The sequence below is a fragment of the Leptopilina heterotoma genome, unplaced genomic scaffold (assembly GCF_015476425.1).
Source record: "Leptopilina heterotoma isolate Lh14 unplaced genomic scaffold, ASM1547642v1 Lhet_77, whole genome shotgun sequence".
Lineage (NCBI taxonomy): Eukaryota > Metazoa > Arthropoda > Insecta > Hymenoptera > Figitidae > Leptopilina > Leptopilina heterotoma.
The window spans coordinates 350,226-362,392 of NW_025111177.1; the positions used below are offsets into that span (position 1 = coordinate 350,226).

At 25.1% G+C, this 12,167-nt stretch overlaps 1 protein-coding gene across 1 annotated transcript; it reads left to right on the forward strand.

Moving 5' to 3' along the window:
* Positions 1–7,660, forward strand: LOC122510894. The gene is made up of 6 exons (XM_043625844.1): positions 1–228; positions 1,218–1,464; positions 3,841–4,082; positions 4,379–4,594; positions 4,816–5,000; positions 5,320–7,660. Exons 2-6 carry the CDS (start codon positions 1,238–1,240, stop codon positions 5,716–5,718), a joined length of 1,269 nt encoding a protein of 422 aa, XP_043481779.1. The 5' UTR covers positions 1–228; positions 1,218–1,237; the 3' UTR covers positions 5,719–7,660.
* The last annotated feature ends 4,507 nt before the right edge of the window (positions 7,661–12,167 follow it).

Here is a 12,167-nt window from a genome sequence, read left to right on the forward strand (position 1 = left end):
ACCGGAGTGTGTGTTGTGTCGTGAATGCAAAATGGTGTCGCGGCAATAATGTGATCGCAGTGCACACAAGTGTTGTCAATACAATTTTCAACCAAACACCCAATATTGTTTACAATCGAAAAAAAAAATTAAAATGCGGTTAACAATAATGGAGACTGCAGTGAGTTCTTCAATGTTACGCATCGCATTATTTAACCGGAATTAAAAAAAAAAAAAAAAATTCGAAAGGTAAGTACATTTTTGACAGATGAACGCGCCTATCTCTTCTCATTATTTGTTTTGTAATTAAATCTCACATTCACTTCATCGATGATTAATAGCAATTGAATATTGTCTCGAGAGATTCTTTGTCCAAATTGTCTTTTGTTTTATTATTCATCATTGATTCAAGTTCACTGAGGTTATTTGATTCGAATATATTTTTTTCAGTGTGTTAAAATCATAATAGTAATTATAATTTTTACTCTGGTTTGAAGTAGTTTGTTTCTTATATTTTTTTTTATTTTACTTTTTTTGTTTTTTGGTTTTTATTCAAATTTCGTGATTCGCGAGGTTAAGAAAGGAAAATATTATTTCAAAAAAGGGCGTAAAAAGTAAAAGGAATTCTTGACATTTGAAAGGGGTTAATGGCCTCGTAAAGTTAAGTCGAGTGACATTTTATGCATCTAATTAAAAATAGCAACTTTTGATTTTGTAAGTTGGAGAAATTCTGGAAAAAGAAATCTTTCTGGATTGAAATTTAATTTGTTAAATAAATTCATTTCTCAAAATATAAAAATTTATTCTTTTTTGCCTAATTATCTAATGTTTTACTCCAATTTTCTTTTTAGTGGGTTTTTAAAATTTGTTTCGTTAATCAACAGTTGTTTTTTTATTTTTATTTATATATTTATATTTTTTTATTAATATAAATTTTTATGTTTATAAAAAAGCCATCTTTTCTTTAAATTAAGTGGAAACTATTCTTACAATAAGAATATCAATCTTATTGTAAGAATATTTCCTACTTAGTTTATGTGGGGACACTTAATTTAAGTGGAGAATATTCTGGGCACCTATTTAAGTAGGAGCTTCTTAAAATTAGATTACCGTTTTTTTTTGTGTATTTGTTTGGATTTATAATTAACTTATTGAGAGTTTAGATTGTGATGAAGTAAGGAATAAGAAAAATATTTTGTTTGAGAAATTTAATAATAAAAAAAAAATGTTTGTTTCAGTGGATGAATCCATTTGAAAAATGGGTCGCAGTCGGAAATACGGCAACGATACGCTAGACGTATTAAATAAGGGATGCCTCGATTTGTACGACTCTATGGCCTGTGGCCGAATCAGCATTTTGGTTTTCATCAGCGCAATCACCTTTCTTCTGATTTTGCTAAAGCTCATAAAGTACCACAGATACAGACATTTACAAATGCATCATTATGCAATATTTTACGTCTCTGCCATTCAATGCATCCTCTGGTAATTTTTGTGATTTTATCTTCATTCTCTTTTATTTTTTCTTTATTCCATTTTTTATTCTTTTTTTTGTTTTTTTTTTATTCTGTTTTTTTGTTCTATTCTATTCCATTTTATATTCTACCTTTATTCTATTTCATGCCGTATTTTATTCTATTTTTTTTATTTAATTTTATTCTATTTTTTATTCAATTTTTTTATTCCATTTTATTTTATCTTTATTCCATTTTTTATTCTATTTCATGACAAATTTTATTCTATTTGTAAACTTTTCAATTCCGCAATTCATCTGCTTGTTAATTAAAAGGTCACATTCAGTTAATCTGAATTTCAATTTTTCCAAAATTTAAACAGTATAAATTTTAAATTTTAATTTATTTCCAATATCAACCGTTTGAAACTTAGACTTTAATTTTTTTTATTTATTACTGTATTTTAGAAACAATTTAACGAAATCAAATGAATTCTCAATTAATTAATTTTTTAAATTAAATTTTTTTTTTTTATTTTTTTTTTTTTTTAATGAATTATATTTTTATACACATTTTGAAACAAAATTCCTGTGAATTGTAATAATTTTTTTTTTGAAATTGTAACATATTCTTTATAAAAATCATGCAAGAAAAAAAATTATTTTAATTGCTTAAAAATTATAATTTATCATAATTTAAGGGCATTTGAACCTTGATGACGTTACAGATTGTGCAAAGCATGTGTGACGTCATCAAGGTTCAAATGCCCTTAATTGGTAAATTTTTTGTGAACAGAAAATAATTGAATTCCTGCGAAGAGTTTTGTTATTTATGAAGATAATTCAATTCTTGACAAGAATTTTATTAAAATTTTAATAAAAAGTAATTGAAGTTTTGCGAGAAGAATTTTATTAATATTTTTGATAATAATTGAATTTCTGCGGAGAATAATATTAAAATTCTTGAAAATAATTTTTAATTCTTTAATGGAATTTAGTTAAAAATTATATTAAAACTACTTAAATTGTTTATAAAAATTTTGTTATTGAAAGCTTTTGAAAATAATTGAATTCCTTCGAAGAATTTTATTTAAAAGTTTTTAAAAATAATTAAATTTTGTCGAGAAATTTTCCTTAAAATTGTATTGAAAATAATTGAATTCTTCCAAAAGAATTTTACTAAAAATAATGATAATAATTGTATTTCTATGAAGAATTTTGTATTTTTCGAAGCAAAATTGAATTTTTTACAAGAATATTGTAAAAATTTTTTGAAAAAAATAATTTAATTATAAGAAAAAATTTTGTAATTTATTAAAATAAAATTGAATTCTTGCCGAGAATTTTAATACAATTTTAAAAAGTAATTGAATTACAGCGAAGAATTTTATATATTAAAATAATTGAAATCTTGACAAGAATTTTAATTAAATAATTTGAAAATAATTGAATTTCTGTGCGATATTATTTTTTAATAAATAATTGCATTCAAATAATTGAAAAAGTACCTAATTGAATTAAAAATAATTGAATTTCTACGAAGAATTTGTTATTTATAAAAAAAATTGAATTCTTTATAAAGAAATTTTTCAAAATTTTTCAAAAAATAATTGAATTCCGTAGGAGAATTTTATTAAAAATTTTTAAAATAATTTAATTAAAATTGTATTGAAAATAAATGAATTCCTACGAAGAGTTTTGTTATCTATAAAAATAATTGAATTTCTGCAACGAATTTCATTGAAATTTTTAAAAATAATTGAATTTCTAACTATTATATTTTATTATTTATGAAAATAATTGAATTCATGTCAAGAACATTATAAAAATTATGGAAAATAATTGAATACCAGGGAAGAATTTTGTTATTTTTTAAAATAGTTAAATTCCAGTGAAAAATTTTTTTAGTTTTGAAAATAATTGAATTCCAGTGAAGAATATTGTTATTTTTAAAAATAATTGAATTCGAGTGAAGAATTTTGTTATTTTTGAAAATAATTTTTAAAAAAAAATTATTTTTGAAAATTTAAAAAAAAATTTGTTGAAAATAATAATTGAATTGTTTTAAAGTATTTTTTGTGAAATGTTTGAAAATTAAAAACATTAATTAGTTAATTGTATTCATAATTATAATAAATATAATTATTTTGTCACTTTCTTGTCACCTAGTTTTAGAAAATAATTAATTTTTCCCCTATTTTAAGGTGAAAAGATACTGTGCTCCCCTTTATTCTATTTTTATTTTATTACGTTGTAAATTGATAGGAAAATTTTGCAATTAATTTTTTTTCAAAATATTCTAAATATTGTAATTTTTTTCTAAATTTTATTGTAATTTTTCAATTTTTGTTTTAAAATTTTATTCTAATTTTCTTATTTTTTTTTTTTTTTTTTTTTTTTTTTTGCAGTGGATCGAGTTTCTTGTTGGGCGTTCGTTATCCACAGTTGGACTTCACAACAAATTTTTTCAAGCTCTTTCAGTTCATTTTAATTTGTCATCTTCATTGGTCATTAGCAGCGAGATCTCGTCACAGAGATGACATCGTTCAACATGTCATTAATCCTGTTCTGTGTCTCTATACTCTTTATTGTACTACTGTAGTGCTTATGGGAATGGTGGATATTAATGGAACCTGGACCGAATGTTTCCGTACGTATTCACTTCTTTTTCTTCTTTTTTTCTTGTAATAAAAACAGTAAAATGTAAATATATTTGTCAGTGTTTCTTATCCGAAACACTGACTTTTTTTTCGTCAATGAGAGTCGAAAAAAAAATTTGCATAATAGTCGTATAAGCAGAAGAATAATCCATTTTTATGAGGCTAAAGTCCGTAACGATTTTACAAAAACCGAAAAGCAGAAAAAGCTTTTCGCTTTTGGCCTTTTCCAAAAATAGTCTGTTAATTTTTTTTTTTAAAATTACTTTAACCGAAATTATTTTTACAGGGCCATATTGGTTAATGCTGTCGAGTGCGGATTTCATAGCGGTGCAATTGTTCGCGGTAGTTGCACTTTATTTAACTCACAGCAGTCGTCAAACGGCAATTTCGGCCCTAATGTTGCCATCCACGTCGTCGCAGACTCGGGATCTTTGGCTCGTCACGGCCGTCTACGAACTTTCGGCTACAGTTTCCGTTGTCTTCGATGCCGCAATGACTCTTTGTAAGAATAATTCTTTTCAGTCGAAAAAAAAAAAAAAAAAAAAAAATGTTATTTATCACCAATTTGCAACTTTTAAACATTTTTAAACTTTATAACACTTTTGATACTATTTTTGATTTCTAAATTCAGTTCTCGAGGCTGAATTTCAAAGACTGGGACTTAAAATTATTGTGAATGGAAAAAAAGTTTGAAAAGCATTGTAATTACTGATCTAATTTCAGTGGAGAAAGAAGAGTACGGTTGCAGTGGAATTTACAATCACGTACAGCTTTATTACAGTTCAGCAACTGTTATCGTTACGATTCTCAAATTCTTTGTGCCAACCTGGACTCTTCTCTGCGTCTTTCAACCAAGTCGAGTCAAGTCCAGACCCTCTGAAGTCGCTCTTACGTCTCATTACAATATGGTGAGGATTATTCTAGATAGTTATAACTTTCAAATTGGAAAATAATATTTAGAACTGAGGTTCTAAATATTATTTTAGGTGTCCCAGTATCTGGACACCATTCTTAAGATACTGGGCCACCTAAAATAATATTTAGAACTGAGGTTCTAAATATTATTTTAGGTGTCCCAGTATCTGGGCACGATTCTTAAGGTGGCCAAATACTGGGCCACCTTAGTTAGCTAATTTCTAACATTTCTAGCTAAAGTTAATTTAATTCTGATTTTAGTAATTATCAAGATACTAATTTTGAATTTACCCTTTTTTTTGTGCGCAAAAGGACGGCTCGTGCTACAATCAGTATCACCGAATGTTCGCATCACAAAATGGCGTGCTCTCAAATTCGATTCCCTATCCATCGATACCCTATCCAGTCGAATCGCCGGTATTCGGAAGTTACGGTGACTTTTCCTACACTGACAGTTCACCGGACGCTTCGCCAACAATCACTCGATGCTGGAACGGCACCGAGGACGAATCCCTAAATGGCTATGAAAAGCACTTTTTGAATCTCGATCAGAAAAAGGAGGAGAGTCGCAATCGAATGGAGCAAGCTCGTCAAAATCTCGAAAAGAGCCTCGGACTCGATTTGGAGAATGACACCGCTCTACGTAACGTCAGGAATCTCACCACAATTTGCGAGGAGGGTGCCAATAACATCGACAACAGCCAAGAATGAATGCTCAATTCTTCTAAGTCACTAATTGTCCCTGATTTTAACAAAATCCGTTCTTTTCTGTTTTAGTTCTGTTTTAGTTCCAATTTTGGTTCTGTTTCAGTTCTATTTCCGTTCTGTTTCAGTTCTACCTCAGTTCCACTTCAGTTCAACTTCTATTTTTAATTTTTAGTCCCTTTTTAGCCCATTTGACAAAAAAATCAATTCGATAACCAAAAATTAACCAGTTTTGGTAACTAAACTGTTGACCAAATTTCTGTTTGCATTTTTATTTAGCGGAAAAGTACATTCCCCCCAAAAACAAGGTTTAGACTTCGAATTAAGAGAATTCTTCGAGAAAAAAACCGAGATCTCAAGAAAAGGCTGAATTTCAAATTCTCTCGCTACAATTAATTGTGCTGTAGGGAATATTCTTCTTCGACGCCTGAGTTATTTCAGGTAAAACTTAAATGTAATCAATGTGTACTCATCGAAAAAAGGAAAAAAAACGCCCGACCTTTGAAATTACTACATATTAGGCTCATAAAGTGTTTTAATAGTCTAATAATCCTAATTTCTAAGTTGCATTTTTATACTAGATACGTACAAACAAAAAAATATCTAATAGAAATTAACTGCGTACTCGATATCTAATTAGTAGATACCAACATCGATATCAAAACTAAGATATTTACGTATAATTATTGACTCCATTTCGGAGTTCTTGTCCGTCTTTTTTTATTGATATTAAGTTATCAATTACCTCCCGATTCTCAAACGAGCAGTTCAACTGCCAAGAATCATTAATTCGAGACTTCACTATAAATTTTTCTTCTTTTTTTTGCGTGCAGTTCTCGAATAGTTTGTAAAAAAAAACACAAGAAAACTAACGGTTTTACGACCATCCTTCCAAATGCTGTGATGATGCAAGAAAATATCACTTTCAATTTTTTCTATTTCTTTCAAGTCTCCTGGAATTTAGCGTCGACTCTGGGATTTTTTCCACAAAAAGGAAAATAAACCGATTTTTTGCCAAGTGTTCAAAAGAAAAGTTCTTCGAAGTTAAAAATCTGATAATGTTTCTAACTCCGATTTTAATGACAGCGTCGACGCTAACTTTAGGAACACATTTCTTTGAATTAAAAAACACACGAAACATTACGAAAAAAATTATGTTCAAGTCGGCGACTATTTTAGAAACGAAAAACTAAAAATACCCACAAATAATTTGACTCCGAATTGATGTTAATTTTCCAAAATTGGAATTTTTCGGTAATTAATTCTTAGAGGACCCACAAATAATTTGATGACATCAAATTATTTGTAGGCCCTCTAAGAATTAATTACCGAAAAATTCCAATTTTGGAAAATTAACATCAAAATTAGATTTGAAAAAAGTTTTTTCGTTTCTAAAAAAAAACGTCACCGACTTCAAGTCCTCATCGAAAACAATGAACACATTTTTTAGGCTAAAAAAAACATTTTTTACATTTAACATTTTTAATAGAAAGTCAAAAAAAAAAAAAAATTAGTCGTAGTTTTACATGTTCATCTTTCGAATTTTTAATTAGGCCTAATAGAAAATTCAACTTCTTTTCTCTCGTCCTTTTGCAATTTTTTACGTAAAAAGAAAAAAAAATGTGTAAATTATAATTCTCATATATTTATGAATGTGTGAAAAATATTTCATTACTCAAAGCTTTATTTAATTACATCGACCCCAGTGTATATTTGTTTTTACTCAATGTGATCAATTCTTTCACTTATATTGTAAATTTTCCTTCTTCTTTTTTTTATAGATTTTATTTATTATAGATTTTTTATCAAAGTTATCAATTTGTGATTTAATTTTACAACTTTTTTTTCTTGACATATAGAAATACTGTTATAAAAAATATAAATATAGGATATATTATTATTATTATTGTATAATTTGATTTATAATAGAAGACATGTGCTTCCGAAACAATGGCGTTTTCATTTATTGCTAAATCATTATATCAATTACGAACGATTAATTTTATTGGAGAAAATAAAGACGAAATTAATGAGAATACAAAGTTTTCTTTGTGAAAATGTTTTTTTTGAGGAAAATTTTTTGTTTTATAACAAAATCTCTTTTCTTTTATACAAAAAAAAATCTCTTGGTAAAGATTAAATGTTGATTAATTAATTAGAGTTGCGCTTCGATTGTTGAAAATTGTGTAATCGAGCAACTACGTCGGCTTTCATTTTTATAGAATTTACATTCACGTCTGATATTCACGTCTTAAATACGTATTTGGAAATTTATGCAATTTGTTTAAAAATGTCCATTTTAATGTGAGAATGACAATGGTCTACATTTAAGTGTCGCGTTTGTTTTGTTTCCATTTTTTTATTTTGGAAAAAAATGCTTTTATTTCCTTCTTCAGAATATTTTACTTTTTTTCCTATTTTTTTGTTTTTACAGTTGAAATTTAACGATTTTAAATCAGTTTTTTCAATTTTTTACGTTTTTCATTCAAAGAAAAAATTTATTTGTAAAAATGGTAATAATTTCTTAAAAATATAAAATTTATTTCAATAAAGTTAACAAAATTTTCAATTTTTTGAAAATTTGAAAATTGTTTTTGGGAATTTAATTATTGTCTTAGTAATTAAATTTTAAATACAATTTTAATTACAATGTAATTCTTTCAAAATCCAATTATTTTTTTAGAATTTTTAACTAAAATTCTCCTTTAGAGCAATTATTTTTATTAATTTGAAAATTTTTTGAATTGAAATTGAAAACTGAAATTAAAAATTGAAAATTGAAATTCAGTAAAATTCAGTTATAAAGAAATTCTTTTTTTTTGTTTAAATCATTGAAGTTAAAATTGAAACACGAAAAATTAAAATTAAAATTAAAATTGAAATTCAGTAAAATTCAATTATAAACAAATGGATTTCAGAATTATTTTACGCAAACTTTCTTTTTTTGTTCAAATAATTGAAATTGAAAATTGAAATTCAGTAAAATTCAATTATAAAAAAATGGATATCAGAATTATTTTACGCAAACTTTCTTTTTTTTATTTTGTTTAAATAATTAAATTCTAAAAGAACTTTCACAAAAATTTTCATAAATAATTGATTTAGAGAATAATTTCAGTTAATTATTTTTAAAATAATTGAATTTTATACAAAAATATAGAATTATTTTACGCAAACTTTATTTATTTTTTTTTTTTAAATAATTAAATTTCGAAACTTTTCAATTTCAAATTTTTAGAAAATAAAAATTTTTTAAAATAAATAAATTGTAATTAAAAATTCTGAAGAAGTTAATTTTTCGGGCTGGTAGTTGTTCTAATAATTTGTTTACTTTATTAGTTATTCACGAAGTTGCAAACGTAATCAACAATTTTTTATTACGTAAACACTTTCTTAGAGGGAAACACTTGTCGATTCATTTTTCCGGTTTTTTTTTTTAGATAAAAAAGCGCTTTTCGTTAAAGTTTACATTCTATTTATGCTTTTTCAAAACGACGTAACGTTCTCCTTTCTCGAGCAAAATAATAACGAGAAACAAAGTTGTTGGGAAATTATTATTTATACGTAAATTTTTTGCAATTCAAAATATTTTTCTAAAAAAAAAGAGAGAGAGAGAGAGAGAGAGAGAGAGAGAGAGAGAGAGAGAGAGAGAGAGGGGGGGGGGAGAAGAATTTAGGAAAACAGTTTACAGTTGAAAACAAGTGTAAAATATGAAACTAAGTAAAAAGTAATAGAAAAACTAAATAAAAAATAGAAAAACTAAATAGAAAATAAAAAAACTAAACCTAGAAAAATTAAAAAAATATAGAAATTAAATAAAAAACAGAAAAACCAAATAAAAAATAGAAAAACTACAAAAATAGAGAAACTAAATAAAAAACAGAAAAACCAAATAGAAAATAAAAAAGCTAAATAAAAATCAGAAAAACTAAAAAAAAATAGAAAAACTAAATAAAAGAATATGAAACTAAATAAGGAACAAAAAAATAAATTAAAAAAATAGGAAACTAAATAAAAAATAGAAAAACTAAATAAAAATAAGGAAACTAAATAAAAAATAGAAAAACTAAATAAAAATAAGGAAACTAAATAAAAAATAGAAAAACTACAAAAATAGAGAAACTAAATAAACAAGTTGTTTATTTCATGATCATTAAGCTTCCTCAATATAATATATACCAATTGTTTAATTTTTTATTTTAGAATAATTATTTTAAAGTGTTAAGATAAATTGTCAAAAAATACAAAATTTCAATTTTTTGTGAAAATTTAAAATATTTATTAATTCTATAAATTTTGATAAAATATATACTTTATATACATGAATCGATTCGTTTTTATGTCAGGAATGCAATTTTGACAAGAATTAATAAAAATTTTAATATAGAAAAAAGTTACTTCAAAAAATCCAAAAATTAAAAAATTGTTGAAAAAAATTTTTTTTTTAGATATTTTTGAAAATCCTTTTGTCTGATTTTTGGTATTCGTGACCGTAATACACCTACAAAATTTTATATCAAAATCCGTCAAGACGTGTAAGAGAAAATTTGTCCACAAGAATCGGTGACACACACACACACACACACACACACACATACATACATCCGGACATTTGTTCCTCTCGACGAATTATGTATACTACACTTGAAAATTTGTAAAAATAATTGGTTCTAAAAAATTCGGAAATCGACATCACTATAAGGCTTCCTTTATGAGGAAGCAAAAACAGAAAAACCAAATAGAAAATAAAAAAGCTAAATACAAATCAGAAAAACTAAAAAAAAATAGAAAAACTAAATAAAAATAAGGAAACTAAATAAAAAATAGAAAAACTAAAAAAATAGAGAAACTAAATAGAAAAATTAAAAAAAATACAGAAATTAAATAAAAAACAGAGAAACTAAATAAAATTGGAGAAACTAAATAAAAAACAGAGAAAATAAATTTAAAAAATAGGAAACTAAATAAAAAATAGGAAAACTAAATAAAAAATAAAGAAAGTAAATAAAAAATAGAGAAACTAAATAAAAAATAAACAAACTAAATAGAAAAACTGAATAAAAAACAGAAAAAATAGAAAAGCTAAATAAAAAAATATAAAATCAAATATTCAGAGTGACAATTAAAATTATTCGCAAAAAAATCATAAATACAGAGAATTAATCTAAAAGTTTTTAAAAAAGTTGTTTATCAGTGTTGTAAGTACTTTTCTCTCTTGGTTAATTGTTGCAAAACTCTTTACCTTTCGCCTCCCAAAGGAAATAACTGCATTCCTCAGTCAACCTACCCTTCTATCCGCCCATCGCAGGGTAGAAATTATCTCAAGCGTATTCTGGTAAAATGTTATAGGTAAAAGTGACAGTTCTATTTGTATTCTTGTCGCGACAACATCTTTAAACGTTCAATTAAGAAAAGAGAGAGAGAGAGAGGAAAAAAAGAATTCATTCTAAGAGAAAGTAAACAATCCATTTTAGTGAAACGCAATAGCCTAGAAACTGACGAAAATATATTATTTTTCCAATATTATTCGATATAATTTTCTATAACGAGTAGATGATAAAAAAAATAAAACTCGTACGATTGTAATTGTGTAAACAAACGTGTCATCATCTCGAGTTGCTTTCGACAACAAATTCGGTTTAAAAATGCAGTGAGCGTATAGTAATTAAAAATAGAAAACGTTGAAAAAATTTGAAATTTAAATTTAAATAACAAATAAATTTCGGATAATGAACTTTATCTCGATTATTTTTGAAAAAAATTCTACTCTTTTCGACTTATTTCTAAAAAAATACGAATTTTTGGGACTATTTTCAAAAAATGCTCCTTTTTTCAATTTATTTTGATAAAATGCGACTATTTCGACTTTTTTCCCCACTATTTCCAAAAAAACGCGACTTTTTTCGACTTATTTTCAAAAATGCGAATTCTTACGATTATTTTCTAAAAATGCTTCCCTTTTCAATATATTTTTAAAACATAAGACTATTTTGACTATTTTTAAATCATTTTGAGAAATTAGTGGAAAAAAAGTCCCACTAATTTCTCAAAATGATTTAAAAATTCTTGTTTTTTGGCAACTTTGAAAATACTAAAAAGCTAAAACTGTCTTTGAATTTTCTTTCTTTTATTTAAAAACTTAAAAAAAATTACAATTCCCATTTTTATAAAAAAAATGAATTTTTGTATTTAAATAATTGAATTTTCAAAGAAAATTTATTCAAGAAAAATTTTCTCGAAGAAAAATTATTTAAAATATTTAAGAGAAAATTTAGAGAAAAAGTTTAATTGAAAATTCAGGAAAATAATTGAATTTTGAAAATATATCGTAAAAATTTTTAGAAACAATCAAATTTCAAAAAAATTGAAAACAATTAAACTTTAAATTGTATATTAAGTGAACTTTCGTTTACTGTTTTTTAAAAATTCAATTCTTAAAGAATATAAAGAAAATT

What these genes read in the sequence shown, in the direction of transcription:
- LOC122510894 (XM_043625844.1), top strand. Translation starts at nt 1,238, where the DNA reads ATGGGTCGCAGTCGGAAATACGGCAACGATACGCTAGACGTATTAAAT. An exon ending in GCCATTCAATGCATCCTCTG is followed by an intron (nt 1,465 to 3,840) that starts GTAATTTTTGTG and finishes TTTTTTTTGCAG; the next exon opens with TGGATCGAGTTTCTTGTTGG. An exon ending in TTACGTCTCATTACAATATG is followed by an intron (nt 5,001 to 5,319) that starts GTGAGGATTATT and finishes TGTGCGCAAAAG; the next exon opens with GACGGCTCGTGCTACAATCA.